This window comes from Metarhizium album (genome assembly GCF_000804445.1).
Source record: "Metarhizium album ARSEF 1941 chromosome Unknown scaffold_42, whole genome shotgun sequence".
Classification (NCBI taxonomy): domain Eukaryota; kingdom Fungi; phylum Ascomycota; class Sordariomycetes; order Hypocreales; family Clavicipitaceae; genus Metarhizium; species Metarhizium album.
Genome location: NW_024467616.1, coordinates 67,403 through 94,768, shown reverse-complemented (window position 1 = coordinate 94,768; position 27,366 = coordinate 67,403). Strand labels below are relative to the sequence as shown.

Sequence of the window (27,366 nt, the reverse complement as noted above, 5' to 3'; positions counted from 1 at the left end):
GTTATAAAGTATATATTAAGGGAAAGCAGCAAAATTTAGCTCTACTATTAAAAAATCTAGCTCTACTATTAGGAAATTTAGCTCTTAAAGTAGAGCTTTATAACAATAAAATATATAGTAACTAAGTAAAAAGTTAATAATATTATTAGTAATGCAACTATTAATAATTTACTAGGGAAAAACCTTAGATAACTGTAAATTATTGTAAAAACTTAAATTTCGCTATAACATAGAATTATTATAGACATAGTTTACTGTAGTACTTTTTTTTAATAGCGTTATACTATTAGAAGACTAAAAATACCCAGCTTTACTATAAAAAGTAAATAAACAGTCTAGCTAAGTGTAAAAAATAGTAAATAAGTCTTTTTTTTATTTAAATTAATCTCTAACCATTAAAAATGAGCGGTCGCTTGCGTCCATACCCCTCTAGCCCAATGTCGTCCAGGTGAAAGGGACAGAAGAAGCTCATCTATCAACATGCCCAACACCAAGGCTAGTTTTGTTGACCGTTGTGTGACAACTCGCTTGAGTCTCTCAAGTTGAAGCACAATCTGCTGGTGCTTCGGTCAATAGGCTGCACTGGATGAATGACGACGTATCACGCGATCAGTTGTCACTCGTCGTTTGAATCGTCGACGTCATTTCCGTCATTGAGCAATGAAGCACCAGTAACACAGTCAATGCATGAATGCATGTGGCATGTGGGTGGCTGGCGGCTTGCATAAAGATGTGGGACAAGCGTTGATACACGCCATCTGATTGGGCGGGACTCGATGCCGAGAAGGACAGCAATGAGCAATTGAGCATCGGAAGGAGCGAGCAAAAAAAGACGGGCTGGGCGAGAGTCGCAAGCCAAACCAGATTCATCAAAAATTCAAAATGCAGAAGCGATAAACTCGGCTATGACCGGCCAACCAGCCTGCCACGCTTACCTCAGAATAAGTTGGTTTGAAAACAAGGGCCGTTGCTCGACGTTGTTTTGCATTTGCATCAGATTACGGATTACCATCCCTGTTGAAATCAAGCACACTTTTGCCCATTTTACCTCGACCGCATCTCACACTCAGTACCAAGTTACAATCTGTCCTCACGGCGCAGTCCACCGGCAAGACCGCTCGGTTCCATGCTGCGACGCTTGTCAGCAGCAACGATCAGACGGCCGCGGGGGATGTTGTCGGGTTGGGCATGATAGCCGCAGCTCCAAAACCAAAGACTCGACAAACACTGTTGCACATCACATCGCTTCTCTTTGCTTCGACCGGAACACGCCAGGAGACTGGTTTGGCCACCCTCTTTCTCGCCGCTGCCTGCAGGATTGACCCGACCTGTACGGGGGCCAAAAACTCCCAACAATGGACGGCACCGCTCCCGGCAGCAGCGGCGGCGGCTTACGGGTCGGCAAACTGCTGCCAAAGGGTTTATCAACCAAGAGGAGGCGCAGGAAGGGGAAGACCGGACGGGACTCGGAGGCATCGGGTCCAGACGAAGACACGCGCAGCACCAGCCCACACAGCGCTCGGCGGCGTTTCAGGCGCGAACTGACGCTCGAGAGCGACGATGCCAACTCGACCAACTCGACCAACATGGCCGACGACGACGACAGAAGCTTCGGGTCCTTTGAGTCCGGCGCAGACGCAGAGACGGCTGATCGGTACGTTGTGTCGTTTCCATTTGTCCTGTTCTCGTCACTTCCCTGGTGCCAGGTTTTCCATTTTAGCTTTGAGACAAAGCCTTTTTGATGGGCCTTCCAAGGCGCCAGACGCAGCCTCCACCTGAACATCTGAACCACCCCATGGCCCCGCCGCACATGGTACGACAATGAGCCATGGTTATAACGCCCGTCCAAAGCCTCGCCTTGACCTGCATATCCTGTTGCTTTTCTACTCCAGCTCCAGCTCTCCCAACCGTCGTTTGATGCCTGCAACGCCTGAACAACTGAAAAAAAAAGGGAAACGTCCGCCTAACACACCCCGCACAGGGCAAGACCCGCATCGAGCTCTGCTCCAGCTCGACCCGCAACAATATCCGCTCACCCGTCTCTCATCGGCTACTTGACAACGTCATCACCCGTGGTCCAAACTCAACATTTGGACTCGCAGTCTCACTTCCTCCTGTCTTCGCCTCCGGACCGCGGCAGTTCCAGCGGCAGTAGCGACAAGTCCTTGTCGCCGAAACAGCTGCCCAAAGCTCAGGGCGCTCCCGGCGTCCAGAACTCGATCCCCGAACCTCCTGCGCCGGCCAAAATAGTTCCCGCCGTCCGAAGGGGTAGGGCAGTGGCACCTAAAATCGAAACCAATCCTCCCCGTACGCCTCCTCGAGACGATCAACCTGCTCCTGTAATCGTCAATACCCCCCCAACTCCAATAGACCGAACCGATTCTTCGCAACTCGCAACGTCCCCGGACGGCAAGCCGACGGCGAATGGGGCTAACCCTAGACGAAGAGCGGAAGGAAGTGCTGCTGCGTCGAATATGAACATCCACACGAGAAGCAAATCTGGCTCTGCAGCAATTGGTCCTAGCAAGCTCTCTCATATTACGGCCGCGCCATTGACGCCCACCGACGACACTGGTGGAGAGAGCACCGCAAATGCTACTTCCGGCTTCTTCTCCTCTGTGATCTCTGCCGCTCAGAGCGCTGCCACCTCGATTAGCAATACGATACCCAGCGGGGGACTCGGTATTGGGGGCAATAAAAGCCGCGTCAGCACACCAAAGTCTCTACACTCCCCAAATGCTAGCCAAACAACCGTGAACTCGCAACCTGCACCTGAGCCAGAGCCGCGTATCGAAGACACAATGGACAGGAGAGAGTCTGCAGTTCGAACGCTAGGGTCGGGAGATCTGAGCCTCAGCCATCTCGGCCTGCCTGATTCCTCAGTTGCATCCCCTGCGAGCGCCAGATTCGCCGACACCAGCGACAACAGGCTGAGATCGGAGTCTGCTCCGACGGAGCCTCAGACCTCGGCCACGGACGCAGGACCCGCGGAACCGTCGAGTCGTCCCCGCTCCTTGGCCGAACCTACCACTGGGGAGCGGACCCCGTCGCAGGAGGACTTGACAGACCTCAAAGGGTCAATTCACCGGTCGTCCAGTCTCAGAAGCGCAGTGAAACCTCGCAGAAAGAGAGGAAGCTCGGTGACAACAGGAGGAACTATAGCTGCAGCGGTTACGTCTGCCAATAATGCCGCCCTTCCCCCCAGCGGCGGGTTAGGGGCACCCAAGTTGACGGGATTCGCGATTGCTAGCAAGAAACGAAACCGAGACTTTCATAACCTCTTCAAGAGTGTCCCGGATGATGATTACCTAATTGAAGACTATAGCTGCGCTCTTCAACGAGAGATTCTGGCCCATGGCCGACTATACGTGTCCGAGGGTCATCTTTGCTTCAGTAGTAATATCCTTGGCTGGACAACAACGTTGGTTATGAGCTTTGATGAAATCGTGTCTATGGAGAAGCGAAGCACCGCTCTTGTATTCAAAAACGGACTGATGATATCGACACTGCACGCCAAACATATTTTTGCCAGTTTTACAAGCAGAGATGCTACATATGACCTTATTGTGAATATTTGGAAACTGGGCCACCCAACTCTACGAAGCACATTGAACGGCGTCCAGTTGGAAGGAACCGGTGGGGACAAGACAGAAAAGGTGCAAGAACAGCAAGAAGCGGTGGAAGCGGAGCCACCGAAGTCCGGATCCGAGGAAGAGACAGAAGACGACGAGGGCGATGAAGACGAGTTCTACGATGAGGAAGAACATGATGAAGCGCTGGAAACCCAGTCGACGGATTTGACAGCCGCCGAGCCGGAGCCAGAGAAGCTCGTGACGCGCAGGGTGTCCGGCATGACTGTCGTAAACGGCGTGTCTTCTGAAGCCCCCAAAGGTGCATCTCCGCCGCCCGGCAGTGCCGTCGACTTCCCTGGGCCCTCGGCACATGCGCCAACAGACTGCGGCGACTCCGCAGCCCACTACGACAAGGTCCTTGGTGACGAGACCATTCCCGCGCCTCTCGGAAAAGTGTACAACCTCGTGTTTGGCCCCGGGTCCGTCACCTGGATGAGCAGGTGGCTGTCAACGGATCAAAAGTGCACCGAGATTCAAATGGAGGATAAGAAGGGCCTCACGGCCGACAATAACAGCCGCACGTTTACCTACATCAAACCACTAAACGGTTCGATCGGCCCGAAGCAGACGAAGTGTGTTGTGACGGAAAACATGGACCAGATGGACTTGGAGAAGGCCATCAACCTCAGCGTGTCTACCCAAAATCCAGATGTGCCCTACGGCAACCTGTTTACTGTCAAGACTAAGTACTGCTTGTCATGGGCCGAGAATAACGCTACACGTATCCAAGTCAACTGCACAGTGGAATGGTCAGGCAAGTGCTGGCTGAAGGGTAGGTTTTTTTTTTCCTTTTTTTTTTTTCATTGTGCACCTTGTGCCGTGGCGAATACGACGGTGCTAACGCGTGGTAGGAACCATCGAGAAGAACGTCAACGACGGACAAGGGCAGTACTGCAAGGAGCTATTTGCATCACTCAAGTCTGCTGTGTCCTCGAGGGCTCGATCCGGGACGGCCACGAACGGACTTGTCAAGGGCAAGAAGAAGCTGAAGAGGAGCAAGGCGTTACAGGCAGGAGCGGGCCTGGAAACCATCAAGGGGAGCAAGTCAGAGGGCAGAAAACAAAGCTGGGGAGCTTTGGAGCCTGTTCGAAGCATAATCGAGCCATGTGTCGATGCGCTCCAGCCTGTACTCACGGGCAACGTCATGTATGGGTTGCTCGTGGGCCTCCTAGTGGCCATGTGGTTTGGTTACGGGACTCCGCCCAAGGACAAGACGTCGTATGGTCCAGAGGTGGGCTTCTACAGTCACCGCCGACAGGCTGCCTACGAGGAGATGTGGCGGCGGCAAGATTCTGAACTGTGGGAATGGCTGGAGGAGCGCGTCGGTATGGAGCGACTGAGCTCGGACCAGGCAAGCGGGCGTAGGCGTGCCATGGAGCACCGGACGGTGGAGGAGAAGTTGCGCGAGGAGCGGATGGACGAAGGCGAAATTCAAGAAGCCATTCGCGTGACGGAAGAAAAACTGCGGGTATTGCGAGAGGTTGTTGGAAAAGGCCATGGAAGCTCAAAGTAAGCAAGCAATTGTAACAGTAGTACAGATAGACATGATTGAGAAGTCCCAGCAGGGAGCACGCGGACGGAACATTTCCATTTGTACATGACCAGCTACGGCACGTCGTAAGTTAGTTATCCGGTGAATGGAGCAGGCAGAGGGGGGAACGCGTCGCCGGCATCCATCTGGTCGTGGCCGACGGAGGATGTCGAGTGCCCACATGTTTGCGGATATTAATAGAGCGACGCGATAAAGGCAAGGTTGCGGCGGTCAAATTACGGAGGACATGTTGGGCATTGGGCTCTATTGATGGATGGATGGGGATGGGGATGGGGATGGGTCGGCATCGGTCAATCCATCGTCAGTCAATCAGACGAGTCACGACAAGGGAGCCTGGAATCCGTCGGGGACGTCGTCGTCATCAGGGCGCTATTTTGGGTCTTGTTGCCGCAGTTTGGAAATATCGTCGTCTGTTTGATGCGAGAATCCAAGGGATGGATGCCGTGGTGGTGCGTGGTGGTGCGTGGTTTTTTTTTCTTTTCTTTTTTGTTTTTGGCCGTTGCAATGCAGTGGGGGATAAAAAGATGACGAGGCGTCCATCATCCTTTGAACGAGAAAGGAAGACTTGGGTGTGACGACGGCGTATCGGATTGACAGCAGACGGCGGCTTCTCTTGTCTCGCACAGACGAGCACGCGCGAACACGAAGACGGGCATGGGCAGGAGCATCAGCGTCAGCGTCAGCGTCGGCATAGAGCAGCGCCAGATCACCAGTTGCGTTTTGTTGCAGGTTGTGGTGTTGGGGGCCTTCTTTTTATTTTTCTTTTTTAACAATTTGCACAATTGACTTCTCATCGTTGGCCGTGGCTGGCACGTCAATTGCTCGGGGCGCTCGATACCCACCACGCCCCGATTTTGGTCTAGCGGCCCTGCTGCTATGCCCCGAAAAGGAGTCCCCAAGGCTCGCACCGGCTGTCTTACCTGCAAGTACGTACGTCCAACTTCACCCCACAGACGGCTCTCGGCTCTCGGCTCTCGTCTCTCGTCTCTCGTCTCTCACAACACACCTCATACAAAACGCACCACAAACCACAACGCACACGCACATGCTCTGGTTGCGAGCCTCATGCTAATGCCAACCGCTGTCCAGAAAACGCAGGGTAAAGTGCGATGAAACCCATCCCGCCTGCAACAGATGTACCTCCGCCGGCCGAGTCTGCGACGGCTACATGCCTCCTCCGCCCGGCTGCGTGTCCTGGGATCGTCTCCTCTCCGCGCCTGCTGCGTCCTCTCTGAGCCCACTGCCCGAGACGAGCCATGTCGAGCTGCGCGGCCTGGCATTCTACCGGCAAGTAGTCGCGCCCGCCATGTGCGGCCCGCTTGACAGCTCCTTCTGGACCAAGCTGGTTGCGCAAATGGTGCACTCGGAACCCGCGACGAGACACGCCGTCCTGGCCATAAGTTGGCTGTACGAGAACTTTGGACACGCCACCTGCGGCACGTCTGTCCACGGCGAGGGCGAGAGCGAGGCGACGGTGACGACGACGACGACGAAGAAGAAGACGACGACGACGACGAGGGCCGTTGTCCATGTCGCTCGAGATGACTTTGCCATCCGCCACTACAACGCGGCAATATCCCACCTCATCGGCCTGCAGACGTCGTGTCCTGCCGACCTTAACACCGTGCTCCTGGTCTGCATACTATTCACCTGTATCGAGTTCCTTCGCGGCGATGCCGAAAGCGCAATCAGCCATTCGCAGCACGGCATCTCGCTTCTCAACTCGGGAGCCGACATCAAGCCCGAGCTGCTCCGCGTCTTTCGCCACCTCGGCATCTTTCCCTACTTTTTCGGCGGCGAAATCTCAGCCTCTTCCGCTCTGCACCTGCGCGCCGCGCACGCCGACGCAGTCGCCTTTGACTCTCTGGACGACGCCGTCGAGTCGCTCGACTGCCTGCTCGCCCGCGCCGTCCGCCTCGTCCGGGCGAGCGACCACCACCGTCTGGGGCCTGGCGTGCCAGAGCAGTCTTTGCAAACCGTCATCCACGAAAAGGACGCACTCGAGGCCCATCTAGACGCGTGGCGGTCCGCCTTGGACAAGCTCAGACGAGGGGTCCGCGGGCCGGGCCGCCAGGTCAGGACGATGACGCTTCTCGTCCTGCAGATGAGGTGGCTCGTGTGCAAAATCTGGGCAAACACGTGCCTTGCCCACTCCGAGACCATGTACGACGACCACTTGGACCGGTTCACGCGCATCGCGGACGTGGCTTCCCGGGCCGCCCAATCACTGCCGGGACAGCGTGCGGCCCCGACATGCCGCAACAAGTTCATGTTCGTCATGGGCTTCTGTCCCCTGCTGTATTTTGTCGCGACCAAGTGTCGGTTCCTGAGGCTGCGGCTGAGGGCCCTGTCGCTGCTCCAGAGATTGTCCTGCATGCGGGAGACGCTGTGGGACGCGTCGACCCTGTACGCCATTGGCAAGAGAATCGTCGAGATTGAGCACGGGCTCGGGGGGTTGACGGCAGAGGATGTCGATGCTCCCATGGCCCTGCCGCACGCCGACCTGCCCGCGGATGAGGCGCGGGTGAGGGACTGCGCCGTGGAGGACGTGGATCGTGACGGGGGCGTTACGGAGCGGAGGGTTTGCTTCTTGATGCTTGGGAGTGAGGGCATTGAGAGGGTGTACGAGTGGGTTCGATGCTGATGTTGGATGCACGATGTGAGTGATGGAAGGGGCCGCCCCATTTTTTTTTGTCTTTTTTAAATTGTTTGTTCTTGTCTCGTCGAGCGAGGACAAAAAGCGCACTGGATGGTTCTAGTCTATTCATCGATCAAGCTCTGTGCTGGCTGGACCGCTGGACCGCAGAACAATGTAATGGCTGTCTAGCCACGAAGCAGGCGACTTGCCTTGTACCCTCGGGGGAAATATGTGTATGTGTCAGGGCTGCATCTCGTCCAACAAGACCAAGGTATTGCGAAGACTGAAGACGGAGTCGAATGTGATGACGCGTCTCGCAGATGGCCGGGGTTGAGCTCCGTATACCACGCCCGACGGGGGCTGCGCGTAGAGGACGTCGCGGCCTCGTCAGTGCCATGTCCCCAGAGTGGGAAGAGTTTGAGGAAGGGACGCGTGGCCCTTTGCTGCTGCCGCCAGCAGCACAGTAGACATGTCGGCTTCTTGGGCGTCGGCGGCCGGCCGTTGCCGTCCCGGGTCCCGGGTCCCGTGCCTGCGGTGCCGGGCCGGAACGCCCCCGTTGCCGCTGCGGGTGTGCGGCCGGCGAGTCCCGACGCGAGGGGCATCAAGGCGCTGGTTATCGCAGCCGGTACATGACGCTGGCGCGGCTTTCCTCCGGAGTCTGGTGGCTGTGCCGTGGATAACACCGCAGGCCAAGCCCCGCTGGGAGATTTGTTCTTTTTCGCTTCAGAGTTTGGTCTTGGTTCTGAACTGTTGGTGCTCTCAACTATTGCGTGCCGCTCTTTGATGCTCTACAATATTCATCGACATGTGAGCAAGTCGTGTTGGTTGATATCTTTGCGGGAGGCTGCCGCACCGCATCGCACCGCAACGAGGACCAGGTTGCGATTGTATAATAGGCTTCATGGGATTGCTTGGCCGGGTTTCCCCAATATCCAAGTCGACAACTTTTGTTGATTTGCCGCCACGCTGAGCCTCCGATGCCCCAACACAGCCGGACACAGAGGCTGCCCTTGCTCTCCCACCGGCTGTTTCGCGTGGATTTCGCTGCAGCGGCAGAAACAAAACTCCGACGAACTCCGTATGCCATGGATATCCATACGCATTCCATCCAATACATCTCGGTCGGCAGGACCGGGCGCACACGTCTTTTTCTTTTTGAACTTCATCTACATCATTGCCGGCCACGGCCTCGCGTCGCTGCCTCGGGGCTTCATGGTCCGGCAGACGAATGTCTCGGCGTTGTCGGGCGCCATCCACGCCACGGCGCCGGCGCATGGCGCGAGAGTGCGGTCGCCGCCGGGCTTTCCGTCAACCCCCGAGAAATTGCGTGAAACGCGCCGTCGGGTGCTGAACAAGGGCGTTTTGAAAAGGTCAAAAGACTGATCACGTTGCGGGCACACAGACATCAGTCCGGCTCGCAATGCTGCAGCGTACGTGGTGCTGGACAAAAACCGGACCCCATCACGTGTCGCAAGCATATAAGGTGGTCTAACACAAAAGTGTGGCGTGGGCCACGCCCAACTTTTGGTGTGACATCACGGCAGCCCATCACAGGCACAGGAGATTCTACCCAAATGTCTAAGTAGTGAAACGTGTCTGTCTACGTGGGACAGGGTGTCGCCCGAGTCCTTTGCGCATCACATAAAATGTCCAGATCGGTAGAGCTATCCGCTGGCCCGAGTCTCGAACCCCAGCAGCCTTTCGTGGGCAACGCATGGCGTTTGCAATTGATTCCATCCCACAATTTCCCCTGGTCTTCATTTGTCGCGGGCACAAGGGCCGACGATGGGGAGACCTAGCGCCGTGGAAACTCGCCGCCGTCACCACTCACCAGTCAGTCGGCTGCCGGCAGGCCAGGCTCTTTTTTTGCCAGGCTGAGCTTTTCATGCGGCAGTGCCGTCTTGAGATTCCAGACTCCAGGTTCCAGATTGCTGCCGGGGCAGCTGAATGTACGCAGAGTGGCTATGCGCGATGAGGCCGTCTTCACCTCGCCCCAACACTCATCCGTCCTTGCATCCGTCCGTCTACGCGCCCGGGTTTAAGAAGGCGAGCAGGCCTCTTTGACGAAACCACCAAGACGGCCTGCCAAGTCGCCCAAGCGCTCTGACCCGCTCGCCAAGTCGTTTGCCATGTCGGAATCCGGGGGAAGCGCTCAGGAGGCGGGCCGCCCGCGCCAGACGACCCCGTCAACTCGCCGCCCAGAAGCCGCGCCGCGTCCGGATCCCTCGAGCGGCGAGCCGAATCCGAATCCTCTGCTGGCGCCCCCCAGCGCCGTCAAGGCCCCCTGTCTGGGATCCGCACGGTCCATGGACACCTTCTGGTTCCCGCAGCTGTCGCCGGGAGGCCACGACGACACGACGTCGCGCAGAGTCCGGCGCGGCTTCGACTCGGACAAGGAACTGGTCTTCCTGACGTGCTGCCGCCAGTACCCCAAGGCCGTGGGCTGGTCGCTGCTGCTGTTCCTGACCGTCGTCCTCGAGGCGTACGGCAAGTCGCTGCTGTTCGGGTTCGTCGCGTTCCCGGCCTTTCAACGCAAGTACGGGACCTTGAGGGCGGGAGCGCGTCCGGGCAGCGGAGACTACGAGATCTCGTCGGCGTGGCAGATTGGCCTGCAGAACGCAACCTACGCCTGCGAGCTGGTCGGGCTGCTGACCCACGGATACATCACGTACATTGTTGGCTATCGAAAGGTCATGATGGGAAGCCTGCTCTGGCTGTGCATGTCCGTCTTCCCCGCCGTGTTCGCGAACAGCATCACGACGCTGCTGGTCTCGCAGGCCTTGTGCGGTACGTACGAGCCCTCTGTTTGCTCAGACTGCAGCTTGCGACTCGGCTGGGCTCAGCTGAGCAACTGGCCCGTTGCTGGCCCTCTTCCTTCCGCGACCCTCGGCCTGACCGCGCTGCAGGTATTCCCTGGGGCGTCATCCAGACGCTGGCCGCGACGTACGCGGCCGAGGTCGTGCCCTCGGGCCTGCGGCCCTACGTCCTGAGCAACATCAACATCTGCTGGGTGGCAGGGCAGCTCCTGGGAACGGGCGTCCTGCGGGCCATGCTGCACAATACTTCGGAGTGGTCGTACCGGCTGCCGGTCATCCTGCAATGGGCCTGGGCCGTTCCGCTGCTCGTCGGCGTGTCCTTTGCGCCCGAGAGTCCCTGTAAGCACGCCTCGAGGGGCCGTCTCCCTGGCCAGATGGTTGTGAACTTGTACTGAGCGCCTCGCTCGCGCACGCAGGGTGGTTTGTCCGTCACGAGAGGCCCCGCGATGCCCGCCGGTCCCTCGGCCGGCTCTGCAGCCGGCCCGGCGCGCACATCGACGACAGCATAGCTCTCATGGAGCACATCAACGGCGTCGAGAAGGAGCTCAACTACGGCGGCGCGACCTACTCGGACCTCTTCAAGGGCGTCAACTGCCGCAGAACCGAGATCTCGTGCGTCGCCTGGATCTGCCAGGCCCTTTCGGGCGGCGTCCTGACCGGCTACGCGGCCTACTTCTTCGAGCAGGCCGGCTTCAGCCCGTCCGACTCGTTCAGCCTCTCCACGGGCATGTACGGCATGGCCCTGGTCGGGGGCGCCATCTCGTGGCTGCTCGTGTCCAAGATTGGCCGCCGGAAGCTCTACGTCTTCGGGCTGGCCTCGACGGTCGTGCTCCTCTCCGCCGGCGGCATCGTGTCGGCGGCCTCGGCCAGCTCGGCCGTGGGCGACTGGAACCTGGGCGGCCTCATCATCCTCATGACCTTTGTCTACGACCTGACCATCGGCCCTGTGTGCTACATCGTCGTGGCCGAGGTGCCCTCGACGCGGCTGAGGGTCAAGACGGTCGCCCTGGCCAGGGTCGTGTACAACGCCGCCATGATGTTCAACGCCGCCGTCGTGCCCAACATGCTCAACCCGGCCGTCTGGGGCATCCATGGCAAGTCGTGTTTTCTGTACGCCGGCACGGCCTTGTGCTGTCTCGTGTGGTGCCTTTTCCGTCTGCCCGAGACCAAGGGGCTGTCGTATCTCGAGCTGGATATTTTGTTCGAGAAGAAGGCTCCCGCGCGCAAGTTTGCAGAGGTCCAGGATAGACTTTCCAAGTCGGCGTATCTCACCGTCTCGCGTGCCGAGCGACTGACGGACTCCTGGCACGGGTGGTTGGCGTATTCGTAGTCGCTGGACCGGTCCGGCTGTGCAGCGCACATGGGCATGTGTTCGGCTTGTCCCCGGTCTCACGGATTGGACAGCGCGGTTCTTGACGTTGAAACACCGCCCGAGGGAGAGTGAGGCTTGCGCGAGACATGCCCGTCTGTTGTGGCTTCATTCCCGCTTGCCACGTACATGTGGTTTCGGGACTTGAGGGGAAACAACACGGCTGCGTTTCTTGACGGGACGAGGACTTTAAAGTTCTGCGTCGTTGCCACGAGGCTTGATCCCGTCCATGGCCTCTGTGGGCGCGATCCATGTTGATACCATGTCACCAACATACGCGCAAGGTCATCAACCCTTCACTCCGTTACTCCGGAGCTGCTGACAAAGTTGGAACGGCGACGGACACTGAGCTGCCGGGAAAGACGAGAGCAAGCACTCGTGGGCCATTTGTCTATGGATAGTTTGTGCAGTTGTATTTGACAGACGAAAGGAGACCTTGGAGGCAGATGGCTTCTTCCCGAGGATGAATAGAGGCGGAAGTGCCCCTATGCAAACAGTGAAGTGTGACGTACGGGTCAATATTTTAGAGTGAATAGGACCATGGATGCTCAACGCGGTGATGGAGGCTTGCGGTTGAACGGACCAGGAGTGCCTGCTGATCTGCCCAGGAGAGTGAGAGCCCACAAACAGCCCGAGACGCGCGTCTCCAGAGCCACCCGATGCGACATGACAAGGATGAAATGGGTCGTCCTGGGCCCTGGCTCGCATGGAAGATTCGGGCGGCGGTCTAGCCAGCCCTACAGCTACGAGCCTACGAGCCTACGAGCCTACGACCTGGTTCTGGCGCCGACTACTCCGTAGTTATGCTTGAACCATGACCATACAGATTCGCGTATTGGGGACGCCAACACGACTCGGCAAAGACAAACATGCGACAAGGCCTCCACATGGGACCATCACTCAGCCCCGTTTGCTCGGGATGACGCAAGCACCTAATATCGTCATCATAACCCCGGCAGCTTGGCTCTTCAGCTTGGGGGGGACGGAATATTATACGCTCATGTACGGAGTATCACAACACCATTCGCAAACGCCCCGCAGAAATCCCGGTCCATACGTGGCGCCCTTGTGCAACGCGTCTCAACGTCCCGGCCGGTCGGTTAGGCCTTCCATTTCGATAGCCGAACGTGAGTTTGCCTGAATGAGACGTAGATTGTAAATAAAAACATGGTATGTTGTAAATCGAAGTGCAGCCGAATAAGAGGCACCGGCGATATATGCGCGCATGTTGTCGGGGAGTTGGGAGGAGAAATTGGCAACAGTCTTGTTGGTCTCTGATAAAACGACAGGCTTGTGGTACGGAGCCCCGTCCTGAATTTGCAGCAGTCTTCTAAATGGGGATGGACCAGCGTCTCTTCGTCTTTGATATCGTGGTCTTCCGCGACTTTTGCCCTTTTTTGCGTTGAACTGCTTCTACAAACAAAACCCCGTCAACCGCATGCGTCGAGATGGATGTGAAGATTCAAACACAACGCCAAGTTGGAGCCTGGTTCGCAAATTCCAGCCCCAGCTACCTGAAGGTCAGAGCACAGCTGCATTTTGTTACGCGTGTCGTGCATCACGACAGAGCTATGAGGGGGAGCACGACACAATAATCATATATGATCCTGCTGAAGTCATGGATATAAAAAGTCCGAGTCTTTTAACGTGTAAAAGCGGTGTTCGCCCGGTATCACCTCGCAAGCCAGAAATTCCACGTGTCCATTAATCTCTCGGCTTCCTTGCCCCTGTGACTTCAGACGCCACGCTCGGCTACTCGCCGAATTTCTCGTGAAGCTTCATTCTTCACGTGTGTCTGCTGAGCGACCTGCTTTGCCCGGGGTACGGCGCGAGAACAAGTCTCATGAGCTAGTCCAGCTGGTACAGGAGGCGCAGCTTGTCTCCCGTCCGTCTTCAACCCCTTGGTCAAGGTCGCTGGAGACGGTTGTAGAATGGAGGCCCTCACACCTTGACCCGTCTATCGGTGGCGCAGATGCCATGACGGAATGATCCCACGTTGAAAGCCTTTCAGCCTAATGAGCTGGCAAACTTGAAGCTAGATTTCATCAAGGGGGAGAGTTGTGGAGAACAATGAATTCTTCTTCCTCCAGATTTGGGAGAGATTTCCCGATCCTTGTCAAGCGATGAACAGAAAGACTGGTTATACTTGACAAATGGAGTAGTCTATATACACCCCTTGTCGTGTGACTCGTGTCGTACCGAATTCCAAGCATGACCATGGCTGGCACAACTTGGCGCAGCGTCGTGGCAAACCCGCAGAAAAAGAACGCCGCTGCCGCATTCTAGAAAGCACCACTACCGAGCATGGTTGTTAATTTATTCCGGAAACCCCCCGTCATTGAATTTGCTGTCCATTAATTAGCCTAAACGCATGAATCGCCGGCATCACCCATGTTCTGCTTCAAAGGGACCGGGCTACCGGGCCCCCGGGCTCCCAGGGCCGGGGGGGGGCTACGCATTATGCGCCCTTGCCATTCATTCATCCATCCATTCATTCATTCCCTTGCCGCTGTCTCTTTCATTTAAATCCCAGGAGTCGTTCGTCTTGCACGCTCATGCGGCCGCGTCTCGCGGTCCGGCCCCTTGTGCCCTTATTACTTGCCTCGCAGACCTTTTTTGATTTTCCCGTCCATCTCTCCCTCGACATGACGGACACTCGCGGCTCTGTCATCGATAAAAAGCGCCCGTTGTATATAATACGCATCGCCCTTGCGGCCGTCGTTTCTGGACTGCCACCCGCCACCACGCCCGGTCTAGTTCGGTGTCAGTGGCGCCGGGCTGCCGTGCCACGCCGCAAATGAGAGCCGGGATATGGCGAAGCTCACGCAGGCTCGTTGCCGTCCTTGTGCTGTCTCTCGCGGCGATTGTCGTGCTGCACCAGCTTAGTTTCAATGACGCCTTTTTGCTGTGTGGCCGGATATCGGAGTCGATAGAAATCGTCGAGGCGTGCGCTCGGCCGGATGCCGGGACGACCGGGACGACCGGGACGAACGGCTCATCCACGGCGGCAGCCGACTCGCGGATTCCGAATATAGTCCATCAGATATGGAAGACGGACAACGTCTTGACCTACTCGGCCGAGGCGTCCCTCGCGTCGTGGCGGGCAAAGGTCGAAGTGATGAATTACACGGTCAAGTTGTGGACGGACAAGGACGTCCGGAGACTTGTCGAGACCGAGTATCCGTGGTTGTCATCGACGTACGAGGGGTACGCGCTGGACATCCAGCGGGCCGACTTGGCCAGGCTCGTGGTCGTCCACGCCGAGGGCGGCATCTACGCCGACTTGGACGTCTACCCCGGGGCGGCAGAGGAGCTGACCTGCCTGCGGCACGTTGGTCTACGGGGCATATTTGCTCCGACGTCAGGGGCGCTGGGCCTGAGCAACCACTTCTTCATGGCGGAGCGAGGGTCCGAGTTTTTGCGCTGGGCGCTCTACGAGGCCAAGCGGCGAGGCGGCTCGCCGTCGAGGCGGATTCTTCTGCCGTACCTGCGCGTCTTTTGGTCGACGGGCCCGCTCATGGTGACGTCGGCCTTTCGGCAGTATTCGTGGATGTACGGCGCCTCGGATCACGAGCTGGGGGTTTTGGGCGCGAGCTACGGACGCACGGTGATCCGGCACGCGGCAGGGCGCTCGTGGCATGGAGTGGATGGCTATGTGCTGAACTGGGTGGCGGACCGTGTGCGGGCAGAGAGCCTCCGGGTCGGCGTCTACGTCGTGATTGCCGTCGTGCTTCTGGTGTCTGTCTTGTGGCGATGTCGTTGGAGAAAGGGGCGTCGATGAGGCGAGGCGGCCGGGCTGGGCTGCATGCATCACGTCGGACCGCCCAATGTACTCCCGTTTCTTGATTTTCACACATGTACCAAAGAGAATACCCGCGTCATTGTATAATGGGAAAATTGTCCCCCAAGCCTGCTCTTCGTATAACATCAACGGCGTAACAAGGTGTTTCGCACTGGGTGCTGTTGTAGGTCGCGAGCTTGGGCAACATCTTGGTGATATGCCTTGGTTGTCCAAACGCTGGCAGAGGCCTCGACATTCAGCCATGCCTTGTTGCGGGTAAACAAGGCCAACAGGCCCGAGAAGATTCCAGCTCTGTTGATATCCCACGTTGCATCCGACTCCACGATGAGAACGGGCGGAAGTCTGTGCCTGAGCGTTGCTGACCATACCTGCAACAGCTTCAGGGCCGATAGAACGGTGTCCGTGGAGAAGGGGTGTCTACGTTGGCATGTGCTCTCCAGCAGCCCTTCTCGCCCTTGCGTAGCTTTCCTGGCTTCCGAGTCGGCGGCATGCCTACGTCCTTGATCAACTCTGGCCCGACGGCCGCGTACTCGGTCAGGTCGACGCCCGACAGGTACGACTGCAGCGCCATGGCGTCGAGGCGATCGTACCGGCCCGCTATGTATACAAGATAAATGGAACTAAAGCCCAGCGTGCTGTTCCCTGCGTCGTTGTCTAGCAATGTTATTCCGGGAGGATAGTTCTCCGGGTCAGCAGCCGTCGTTCCATTGCGTCGGTCGGTACGCGTGGATGGCAGCCACAATGCAGAGCGATCTGCCACAGGTCTTGTGACGAGCGTGAAGAGTGTCATGAGTGCAAAGGCCGTGAGAGCCGTAGAGAGAAGTCGGCAAAGGGGATCCGAAAAGGCCGCGTGCCAATCGTGGCTGCTGGTCATCTAGAGGACGTGGCCGTGGTCTCCAGGCTCGACATGGTCGCCGTCAAAAGCGAAGAGTTGCGCCCAGTGTCAGAGATGATATTGTCGTCCACGCCCATCTATCTTGGCGACCGGCAAGAGAAGCAAGCTGTGCTCGGAGTTGAACCGGCGAAAAGCAGCCGGGGCAGACATGGACGATAGACGTTTTCCGGCGGTGGACGTTCAACGTATTTTGCTGACTGTGAGCAGAAACGACCAGCCCTATTATGACACGGGCAACTTGGCCTAACGTCTTTGGCTTGCCACTTTGACGGCGAACAGAATATGTCGTCATTAGCCCAACTCGTAGTCACGACTTGTCCAACGCTGCAACATGAGTGGATCAATTGACCAGCGCACCGCCGCAAGCTGCGCCACATCAGGTAATTCCCAAGAGCACGGCCACTGGTGGCGGGTGGCGACCCAGACCCCTGGTTTCACAGCCGCGTGGGCCAAGACTCGCGGCCGCCACGTCATCCAGCGAGGCAGCCCAATCAAAATTCAATTCATCCAAGAGGCCTCTTGCATCGGCATCGGATCGGGCGTGCATAACAAGGCCGGCTGATAACACGTGAGTGGAGCGAGGCCGGCGCTGCGCTTCCTTCTCGTTCTTTGTGAGGAGGCCTTCCCTTTGTTTCTTTGTCCAGTCCAACTTTTATACAGCGACACGGCTGGTTCTTCTTCACGGCATTTCCCAATCCTCGTCCGTTTACACCATCAAAAAAGACAAAAGCGTCACCGTTCCGGATTCTCACAGTCCAGACATGGCTCCATCTATCGAGTCGTCCCTGGATACCCAGGGCCTGGCTACCGAACAGCGCAGCCTGCTCGATTTCATCGACAAGCTGCAATATGCACAGCTGGACAACGTCAAGCTGCCGCAAATCGTCGTCGTTGGCGACCAGTCTGCGGGGAAGAGCTCCGTCTTGGAGGCCATCTCTGGCACGCCGTTTCCCAGAGACGCCGGTGCTTGTACGCGCTTCGCTACAGAGATCCGACTGCGACGAGCAAAGGAGACTTCTCTCAGGGTCTCCATCATCCCAGACAGGAGTCGGCCCCTCAACGACCAGGCTCGGCTCGCGCAATATGGAGGCAACATCACTGGAGACGTTCCTTTTGAGACGATGATGCGAGACGCTACGAACCTCATTGCTCCTCGCGACATTCCTGGCCGCTTTGCTGCCCGGGACATTCACGTCATTGACAAGAGCGGCCCTGACATGCCCCTTTTGACTCTGGTCGATTTGCCTGGTCTGGTGCGCATTGCCAACAGAGACCAGTCTGAGGCTGATATCCAGACCATCGAGGCCCTTTCCGACCGATACATGAAGAGTTCCCGCACCATCATCCTCGCCGTCATCGGCGGAAATACCGACTATGTCCAGGCACCCATCTTGAAGAAGGCAAGGCAGTTTGACCCCAAGGGCTCGCGAACAATCGGCGTCCTGACCAAGCCCGACATGACGGAGCAAATCGGTCTCGAGGAAAAATTTATCGAACTCGTCATGAACAAGGATCGCCAAAATCACTTCAACCTGGGGTGGTACGTTCTTCTCAACCCGGGCCCAACCGAGCAGTGGCTGAGCCCGCCAGACCGCGCCCGCAAGGAAGCAGACTTTTTCACCAGAGGCCGTTGGTCTTCTTTGCCTCCTCATATGTGGGGAGTCGCGTCTCTGCGGCAGAAGTTGAGCACCCAGCTGCAGAGACACATTGGAAAGCATGTGCAGTCCCTACGAAGGCAGATCCAAGAGGCCCTCGAGCGGTGTGATGCCGAACTTAAGACCTTGGGCAATGCCAAAGACACCATCGAAGAGATGCGGTTCGAAATGGGTGAACTATTCTCAGCCTCCAACAACCTCGTTACGCCCGCCGTCAACGGCAACTACAAGAATCCCTTTGGGGAGAAATTCTTTGCCCGGCAGTCCAGTCCCAAGGGTACACCTGCGCACAAACTCCGCGCTCGCGCTCGCGAGGAAAGCGAGCGCTTTTCACGCCTATTTCGCCAGCAAGGCAGGCATCTCAACTTTGCCGATGCCGCCACCAGCACTACCACTATCGATGGACAGCATGTTTCCCCCCCTGCTGTTGCCGGTATATCCAAGAAGGACTTTGCGCAGATGGAGGTTGAGCCCCTTCTCTGCCAAGTTCGCGGTAACGAGCTCCCGCTGGACTCGAACCCACGCGCGCCATACATTCTCTTCCAAGACTACTCGCGAAAGTGGCCCTCTTTGGCTCGGGAATACAAGGACAACCTCGGCGTCATCTGCAACGAGTTCCTCGCCGAAGTCATTGACCACGTGTGGCCCATCCGAATGCGTGATCCGCTACGATATCACTTCCTCGAAGTCAAAATGAAGGATCTCATGGAAGAGGCAGAGAAGGAACTTGCAAGACTGACAGACGATATGGAGCTCGAGGTGCAGCCCTACGACCCGGAGTACGAGGACCGTCTGCGCAAGTGGCGTGCAGAAGCGACTGAGAATGGCGGCACGTACACGGAGGCCGAGGAGGTCCTTGAAAAGATGCTCATATACTACGACCTGACAGGGAGAATCTTTACCAGAAATGTCATCACCCAAGTCGCAGAACGACATTTGCTCCTGGGTATGCTGCGACTCTTCAATCCCATCGAGATCCTGCAGATGCCCGACTCGACGATTGAGAGCATTGCGGCCGAGACCAAGGAGACGAGAGAGCGGCGGACGAAACTCAAGGCCCAAAAGAAGAGCATCGAGGAGGCGAGGAGCATGTGCGCTGGCCTGGCAATGAGGAGCGACTTGAGAACATACGAAGACGAGACGGAAGTGGCAAGTGACGATGAGCATCCGCCCAAGAGACAGCCTTCTAGCCAGGCATCATATTACCAACAAGCCCAGCCGAGGCAGCTCCAGGAGCAACGCCGCTCCGTGTACGAAGATGGCCCGAGACAAAGCCTCATGCCTGACGCTCGTCCACGCCCCGCTGCTGCCCCAGAATCCCACCACGATGTGAACCGGACCATGGGTCATCAGTCTGGACAGAGCTGGGACCAGCAGCACTACGGCATCTCGCGCGACCAGGCCCCAGTTCATGCACCGCCTCCGCCTCCCCGGCCTCAGAAGCTAGGCGTGGAGGATGCCGGTCAATATTACGATGCAAGAGACGAGGCGGCACGGAGGGACAAGTTTGCTAGTACGGCGAGAAGAGGAGTTCCGTCAAGGGCCTGAGGCCCATATTTTTCTTTGTTACCAGTAGATTCCGATGTAGCACAGCGCACAGTGTATAGAATGAAAGTACAGTAGACGACTCAATGAAAGTACAACAGCATGACTTTTGGGCAGCATGCATCGGGAGCGTCGTTGGGACACGGCCCAAGATGCCTTCTCGGTCGACGTGACGACGTATACGTCTAGTCGTCCTTGACATAGACAACGCTGTCCTCGACATCATCCGCTCTCTGAAAATCGGACTCTTTCGTTTTCCCACCGCGAAAGACGTATCCGAACCACGCTCTCTCCTTGGGGGTTCCAGAATTGATGCCTGTTCCTCAGCATACTTCCCGCAGCGTGCCTCCAAAGAGCTCTTACCTGAGAAGGAAAGGGACGACGTGCAGGCCTCATAGCCTTTGCACTGGGTCAGGACATGTTGAGCCCACGACTTTGCATCGTACTTGTCGTAGTCGGCGTTGTATCCCGCAATGATGCTCCCCGGGAACAGTCTGCTGCCTGCAATCCAGTTCTGCGGACTTGGGAGGTGCAGACGCTCGAACTCCTCGGCCGTGACAGCAGTCGCTGCGGCAAAGAGAATGGGGAGTGTGGTGAACTTCATGGTGATGAGCTGAGACCATGTCCTGCGGTCTTTTTGGTCTTGAGCCTGGATCGAGTGGTGGTGGTGGCGGTGATGGCCTCGAGCTTTCCCTCCGTCCTCGACCGTGCTGCCGTTTATATATCCCTATCCCAGCGTGGACATGAGAGGCGAGCAGAGTTGAGTTGACCGATCCTGGACTGCGGCCTGCCCGATGGGCAGTAGATGGTCAGTCAGACGTCTCGCATTGGCGTCCGTCGTTGGACATCGTATCGTCGTTGGACATCGTATACGCCTGCATGACGGCACGTCACAAGCATGTGCTTGAAAGTTGATGCGAGCGAGGCACAAATGCCGCAGGGACTACTCGGTCCGAGCGAGTTTCAAACGCAGGCAGCGTCGCTTGCAGAGAGCATCTGCCGCCTAGCACGAGGGGAACGCGATGCTCCCTCGCCGCAGGGCCATTCGTATTCCTGTGATTTCCCCGGGTGGCGCCCGCAGAGGCTTCGATTTCCAGAACGGCTCGTCATTGTTTGTTCGCTTCCCCGGCTTCCCCGGACCCATGATCTCTAACGGAAACGGCATTGTCCCGCGTCGGGTGCGAACTTGCCGCGATCGTGAATATCCATCAAGTCGAGTCCGCCCCTTCACGAATCACGGGCCTCCCGCGCACCCTTCGGGCGTGATTTCACCGACTCTCTCCGCCGTCCGACGGCGTAGCCCGGTCCGGAAATGGACTCATCGCTTTGACGGGTGGAACGTAGCTCTCGAGTTGATATTGCCCCCGTGGCTCGAGGCAGAGAGCGGCAGCGCGTGCTAACATCGTTGCGTCTCTGGGCCGCTTTACGAGCCGCGAGCTGCAGTCCAAGTATCGATGAACCTCGGCAACGTTACTCGACGCCGCTCACTGTATCTGCATCTGGGGAAGCGAAACGTGCTCGATACTTTTCACGCCGTCCTTTGGCTCCCGAGGTAGCTTGTACCTGATGGGCGTGATGTTTGATACGTTCTCGACAGTTGTCGTATCAGTGGCATGCGAGGCCTCCCCGGCTGCTGAGCCTGTACGTGACAGGAGCTAGTTTTCGCGATTTTTGCTTCGAAACAAAGGCAGGCTTGACGTGAACCTCGGCCACGCCTGTCTTTTCTTTTCCTCAACCAGGGGCGTCCGCAAGAAGCGAGGAGCCATTGGCAAAGCCGCAACACCGACAACGACAACTAATCGTGCCCGCCCCACTTTATGTGGTTCGGCTAGCAAAAGCCCTCACCACCAAAGGTGGTGCTCGACAGCAAGGCGGGCCGGACACCAAGGCGGGCCAATTTTCAACCTAATAACGCTATTAACCTCTTCGCCTATAATGTACACCCTTCTCGTCCCAAATTTCTAGTAGATCTAGTACAGAATCCAGACGCCATTTACGTGCCTTTTTAGCTGCTTCAAAAAACGTCCTCTTGGCGTGGTTGTGGCGCCTTTTGTCGGCATGCTCTTTATGCTTGCTGTTCGCCTGATGAACTCGAGAAAGGTCTTTGCAAAGGCGTGATTGGAAGGAGAAACGGCGAATGGTTGACGCGACAGGTATGCATTTGTTGGCGGTGACGGGAGGGGAGCCATATGAAGAGGTGCATTATCTGTTGACTGTTTTTCTAGACCGGGAAATAAAAATAGGACATGTATAGAAAACCAGATATTACAGCCCTTTTTAAAAAAAAAATCAAAAAAATCAAAGGTCGTCACTCATTCATTGGAAGCTTCAACGAAAAAAAAAACCCCGGATGTAATTACGCAGCTCATTAAAGATCCACCTGATCAATCGCCGGCCACCATTGAGACCAGGCCCCCTGCTCGTCGAGGTTATTGCTGACTTCCGCGAAAAGCTGGTTCAACAAGGTATTAGTGTCGAGCTCGTGCTCGTGCTCGTGCTCGTGCTCGTGCCCTTGAACCGGCCAAGTCGCCTGCGCCGAGGGCCGCTCCGCGCCCCGAATCTCCCGAGTATGCGCGTCGGATCTATCCACGACACGGAACTCGTGGACAGACTGGTGTAGAGTATCAAAGTCTGCTCGTGTGCGCCCCTGGTATCGTGTCCGGTCCTCGGTTGCTCGCTCGTAGAGCACGGATGCATGGTGTATCGTTTTGATCTTGCGCGTGCCGCCCTCTCAATGTTAGCGCAACGGTGGCCACGGTCGTGTCATGCTTGCGGGCGGCTTACCCATCCGTCGGCGATTCTTCGCTTTGTAACAACTAAATGTGCAGCATCTGTAATGAATTCAGGTCGTACAGCGAAGTTGGCCTTATCAAGGCGATCGATATAGTTACATAAAGCAACTTCCTCTTCTCGTGAAAGCATTGTATTTCTTGCTGGATGGCCTTTCCTAGCAGGAACGCCGTTAGCACGTCGTTGAAGCCGGCTACGAGGCACGTTGAATTTCTTCGCCACAGAGCGAATTTTTGCACCTGGATTTTCCTCAATATACTCAAGAGCCTCGTTGACACGTAATTCGACATCGCTTTTTGCCGTTTGGACGCTAGTTGCAGCCATTTTCGCGGTTCAACGCGTCTAGGTTGAAAATTGGCCCGCCTTGGTGTCCGGCCCGCCTTGCTGTCGAGCACCACCTTTGGTGGTGAGGGCTTTTGCTAGCCGAACCACATAAAGTGGGGCGGGCACGATTACAACAACAACCAACGACAGACAACGAAAATAGGCTACTGAGCATGGTGACAGGACTTTCGTGCGGCAAAGTGGGCGAGTCGTGCTGCCAAGGAAGAAGCCCGCGTGCTATCATTACATGCCGATCAAGGTAGTTATTCGGGTTACGCCAACACGCCATCTTGTCTTGTAGCCCGCCTTCTTGACGACTCCACCTCGAGACACAGGATCAAATTTCAACGGGGCTCGATTTGGGCCAAGGGAGATGGATGGGTTAGCGTCGCAGTTTGACGTGCCTCTGGCGGCTGGAGTCGATGACGCCCTGTTCTAAGCGAATCCATCGCTCCGCTCACATGGGAGATGGACCAAGGCGCGTGCGGAAAACTCCTTCGGAAGGTATGCCGCCCCAAGAGTAGCGTTTTCTTTGTCCTCGCCGGCCGCCGGCTCCATCGTCACCCGAGCGATGTTGAACATGACATGGCGGTGGGCATCCCTGGGCTGCGAGGACCAAAGGATTGTGCCAAGAGGCGACGAAGCGTCAAACCACCGACCGGAATGGCAAGGTCTCGACGTGATGGATGGATTCGTTCCAGACTGGCTTTGCAGGGCTGTTGATGGCAGATGGCTGCTCCTGGTTACTTGCATAAAAGAGGCCGGTCGTCTCTGGGAAAGGTACCGCCATGTGAAAACCATCAGCCGGCGATTGCCATCTTTTATCGAAACTTCACCCAGCTCATACATCGACAGCTTGTTTTTCGACAATGCGTTGCGTTGCAGTCGTCGCACTGGTGTTGGCGAGTTTCTCGCGTGTGGCTTCAGCTGTGGAATTTCGCAACCAATGGCGCAAGCCCTCTGGCGGCAGCATCGCGCAGAAGAGGGATATCCAAGTTCCTGGCACGACGGATAAGCCGGCGGACGACAACTGGATCGGCCGGTGGAAGGCGGACGACGGCGCGGACGTGGACGATCTACAGACGGACCATGCGGACGTGGAAGGCGTGCAAGTAATGGAAGACGTGGAAGACGTGGACGTGGACGAGAGCACAGATACGGGCGACACAACCTGGCAGGAGAACCACATCGATAGCTTCGTGTCCCGACACTAGGCGCCGGGCGCCGATGGCGAGGTGCGCATCGACTCTTCGATATTGACCTCTGCCACGGACAAGGTGAAGGGGCTTGGCACGTACGAGGCTACTTGTCTTCAGGAGACGAGGCAACACCGCTCGCAGGCCCCGTGTTCTTCGACCTCCCCTACTAGTCACGACAAGGGCAGGGCCGCATTGACATTGTGCCGCCGCCAAGCATCTCTACCTGAGCTGCTGGTGACGGCCTCACGTCAACAACTACATCAACGGCGGGCAGGACAATCCGGAAGGGCCCAAGTCGAAGTCGAATGCCATCTTACAACCAACCAGGGTCGTGGTCAAGACGGATTTCCTAGCGTACGCTTCAACAGCCTTGCTGCCTCGGAGCTCAGACTCCACGGTGCAGAATGGAATTCCCGTATCTCATATCCCCGCGCTGTGCCACTTGATGCCGCCGAGTTGAGCTGCTCCCTAAGCTTGATATCTGTCACTGGTTCCATGGCACTTCATCCCCGTGGTCCCCAAGGCTCACGTGCCGGCTGCCACAGCCATGATGCCCTGGGTTTCTACTGTCCCAAAGCCCCCTATGATAATCGTACGATTCGTGATTCCCATGTCTGGGCCTCGAGCAATGCCGAACTGTAAAACCGTGCACCATTCTGTAGCCTTGCCGCATAGTAGTAGTGGTCATTTCTATGAGAAAGACTATATACCTGCGGCAAGTGATGCTCCAAAGGCAGCTGCAAGTTCAACAGTCTTGAACCGACCGACTAGTGCCGGTGGTGGCTCCACGCTATCCTTTAAACCGAGCAGCCGATCCTTCCGAGAGAGGTATTTCGCCCGGAGCTCGTGTATTTTTGGCCACCTCTTCCGTCACCGAATGCCAGTAGGGTTCCGAACTGTGCTGATGCACCACAACTCGAGGCCTCGAACTCGGGGCATTCATAAAAACCTCGGATCTGGTTCGCGCGGGAACAAGGGTTTGTTGCTACTGGGGGGAGTTGATCTACAGTATTTATATACTCCACACAACGCGGTTTCTTCTTCCACGCCTGGGATAGCAAAGGCCGCCAACTCTAATATTCACCATGGTGAGAAGAGAGCCTTCCTTGGCGGCTCTGGTGAGCACCAAGTGGATTCAAAATCATCTCAAAGCTACGGGGAGAGTCGCGCGTATGTGAAAATTGGGCTCCCTTGACTGCATAAGGATGAAAGGAGTCCTGCTTGATTTTTGTGGTGGCCAGGATCATATGTGTGTGTCTGTAAATCTCATTCCAACATGTCGCCAGCCGCAGAGTCCAAAGGACAAGGAGGACAAGATTACGGATTCTTTTCACATGGCCCTAATTGCTCAGAAACCGCATAGTTGGAGGATGAAAACCACATTGTCGTCACGTCCACTTCGGCACGATACTTTGGTACTTGCTCGCCGTGCTTGCTGCTCCACTTCTCCACATTCCCCACTTGGAACATGTCCAGATGCGGAAGTTGGCTGACTTGGCAATGTTCCTCGAGGCTCCGATGCCTTCATCCACTTCACGTCAACCATCACCACCTTCCTACAATCGCATACCAGCTCGTTGCGCCGCCGCATCGACACGCCCGGGATGGAGTCCTCTCCGGTCGTCAAGGCTCACGACCATGCCGCCGCAGCCGCCGTTGCAACCCGCCAGTCTGCTGACACGACCGTCGCCATCAACGAGCACACCCTCGCCGCCGGCGAATTTGCCAATGCCGCCCGCAACACCACCAGCGTGGAAGCCCTTCGTACTCTGAAGCTTCTCGAGGAGCACCATCGACGCCTTGCTGAGCTCCTCAACTTGCAGCCGGACCCCGTCTCCCAGAACGGCGAAGAGCATGTCAGCGAGAAGCCATCGCTCGACGAAAAGAACAGCTCGCCCACCCAGCAGTCCGGCAAGAAGATGCCCAGTCTGACACAGAAGGGGTTCGCGGCTCGCGAAATGTCGTCTTCGATTGCGAGCAACCTGGCTTCCGCGAGGGGAATCCGGTCCAAGTATCGAGGACAGCCGCTCAGCCCGAGCATTTCCAATGACCAGGCTCCTGGAAACGTGGACCCGCATCCTCGCCGCCATGGGTCGAGGTCCAAGATGCAGAGCATCATCGACACGCAGCCTGGCAAGCCTACTTGGGTCCCGCCCATGGCTCCCCCCAAGACGGAGCCCCGCGCCAAAAAGAGCCCTGCTTCTGAGCCCTGGGCCGATCAAGCCACGGCTTCGGCAGTCGTGAGCGAAGACGCCGGGTACGCTCGGTTCTACAATACCTTCGGGAGCCTCATCAACAAGATCTCTGCCCCTCTCGCTTTCGCCGGTCTCCCCCTGATCCAGGAGGAGCCCGTGCATGAACCGTCCACGATTGAGCAGCCCGTCGAATCGTCCCCCCCGAAGCGCAGGGCTCCGCGCCAACCGCCAACCTCGTTCAACCTGGACCCGGACCTGTCAAAGATATACTCAAAGGCTACCATGCGCGCCCTCGCCCGCGAGGGCCACCCTACCAACGAGTCCTTCTACGTCGTCCCCACCACCGGCCACACCCTGTCCTACGCCAACATCCTGACATATGCTGAAAAGGAGAAGCGTCGTCTCGGCGCATCGCTGCACAGCAACGACACAGACCACTCTCGCCCGGAAGACGAAGACGACGACTTTGTGGATGCTCGCGAGACACTCGTCCCCGTCTCCTCTGGCAGCAAACGCAGGCTGGGCACGGCGCATAAAACTGAAAAGGACCTCCGGAATACCATTGAAGAACTCAGCCTGCAGAACAGATCCTTAAAGGACACACTGGACGTTGTGTCGAAGCGTCTGCACGCATTCGAGGCGAGCTCCCAAAACTCAGCAATGGCTCTCGCAGAGTCGTACCGCGTAATGAGACCCGGCTCGCCGACTGCCCCGGCACATGCGGCAAACGTGGCTGGGGATGAAGCGCTGCGCAGGAAGACACTCGACATGGAAGAGCAACTGGCCGCCGCCATGAAACAAACGGAGCGGCTGGAGAAGGACAATCGGAAAATGCAAAAGACGCTGGACAAGTACCGGGAGAAGTGGGAAGCGTTGAAAGCCGGTGCCAAGGCAAGGAGGGGGGGCAAGTCGGCAGAAGGTGAAGTCGTCTAGTTAACTTCTTTGATTTCCAGT

General features: G+C 57.0%; 10 protein-coding genes across 10 annotated transcripts; 7 read left to right on the top strand and 3 right to left on the bottom strand.

The window, feature by feature from the left end:
• Positions 1 to 1,355: 1,355 nt before the first annotated feature.
• On the top strand, positions 1,356 to 5,145 carry MAM_08084 (GRAM domain containing protein; the record flags this gene model as incomplete). The annotated part of the gene is made up of 3 exons (XM_040826882.1): positions 1,356 to 1,654; positions 1,982 to 4,404; positions 4,484 to 5,145. 3 exons carry the CDS (start codon positions 1,356 to 1,358, stop codon positions 5,143 to 5,145), a joined length of 3,384 nt encoding a protein of 1,127 aa, XP_040675141.1.
• Positions 5,146 to 6,352: 1,207 nt separating this feature from the next.
• MAM_08083 (C6 zinc finger domain protein) lies at positions 6,353 to 7,828 on the top strand (the record flags this gene model as incomplete). The annotated part of the gene is made up of 1 exon (XM_040826881.1): positions 6,353 to 7,828. One exon carries the CDS (start codon positions 6,353 to 6,355, stop codon positions 7,826 to 7,828), a length of 1,476 nt encoding a protein of 491 aa, XP_040675140.1.
• A 2,123-nt stretch (positions 7,829 to 9,951) lies between these two features.
• MAM_08082 (General substrate transporter) lies at positions 9,952 to 11,968 on the top strand (the record flags this gene model as incomplete). Its single annotated transcript, XM_040826880.1, has 3 exons — positions 9,952 to 10,609; positions 10,666 to 10,977; positions 11,055 to 11,968. 3 exons carry the CDS (start codon positions 9,952 to 9,954, stop codon positions 11,966 to 11,968), a joined length of 1,884 nt encoding a protein of 627 aa, XP_040675139.1.
• A 2,836-nt stretch (positions 11,969 to 14,804) lies between these two features.
• On the top strand, positions 14,805 to 15,788 carry MAM_08081 (Glycosyltransferase, DXD sugar-binding motif protein; the record flags this gene model as incomplete). Its single annotated transcript, XM_040826879.1, has 1 exon — positions 14,805 to 15,788. One exon carries the CDS (start codon positions 14,805 to 14,807, stop codon positions 15,786 to 15,788), a length of 984 nt encoding a protein of 327 aa, XP_040675138.1.
• A 146-nt stretch (positions 15,789 to 15,934) lies between these two features.
• MAM_08080 (uncharacterized protein) lies at positions 15,935 to 16,599 on the bottom strand (the record flags this gene model as incomplete). Its single annotated transcript, XM_040826878.1, has 2 exons — positions 15,935 to 16,177; positions 16,231 to 16,599. 2 exons carry the CDS (start codon positions 16,597 to 16,599, stop codon positions 15,935 to 15,937), a joined length of 612 nt encoding a protein of 203 aa, XP_040675137.1.
• Positions 16,600 to 17,465: 866 nt separating this feature from the next.
• Positions 17,466 to 19,907, top strand: MAM_08079 (Dynamin; the record flags this gene model as incomplete). Its single annotated transcript, XM_040826877.1, has 1 exon — positions 17,466 to 19,907. The coding sequence occupies one exon, from the start codon at positions 17,466 to 17,468 to the stop codon at positions 19,905 to 19,907; it is 2,442 nt and encodes an 813-aa protein (XP_040675136.1).
• Positions 19,908 to 20,089: 182 nt separating this feature from the next.
• Positions 20,090 to 20,508, bottom strand: MAM_08078 (uncharacterized protein; the record flags this gene model as incomplete). The annotated part of the gene is made up of 2 exons (XM_040826876.1): positions 20,090 to 20,220; positions 20,268 to 20,508. 2 exons carry the CDS (start codon positions 20,506 to 20,508, stop codon positions 20,090 to 20,092), a joined length of 372 nt encoding a protein of 123 aa, XP_040675135.1.
• Positions 20,509 to 22,272: 1,764 nt separating this feature from the next.
• On the bottom strand, positions 22,273 to 23,018 carry MAM_08077 (Homeodomain-like protein; the record flags this gene model as incomplete). The annotated part of the gene is made up of 2 exons (XM_040826875.1): positions 22,273 to 22,632; positions 22,689 to 23,018. The coding sequence occupies 2 exons, from the start codon at positions 23,016 to 23,018 to the stop codon at positions 22,273 to 22,275; spliced, it is 690 nt and encodes a 229-aa protein (XP_040675134.1).
• An 869-nt stretch (positions 23,019 to 23,887) lies between these two features.
• MAM_08076 (uncharacterized protein) lies at positions 23,888 to 24,232 on the top strand (the record flags this gene model as incomplete). Its single annotated transcript, XM_040826874.1, has 1 exon — positions 23,888 to 24,232. One exon carries the CDS (start codon positions 23,888 to 23,890, stop codon positions 24,230 to 24,232), a length of 345 nt encoding a protein of 114 aa, XP_040675133.1.
• A 1,589-nt stretch (positions 24,233 to 25,821) lies between these two features.
• MAM_08075 (uncharacterized protein) lies at positions 25,822 to 27,345 on the top strand (the record flags this gene model as incomplete). Its single annotated transcript, XM_040826873.1, has 1 exon — positions 25,822 to 27,345. One exon carries the CDS (start codon positions 25,822 to 25,824, stop codon positions 27,343 to 27,345), a length of 1,524 nt encoding a protein of 507 aa, XP_040675132.1.
• Positions 27,346 to 27,366: the final 21 nt, after the last annotated feature.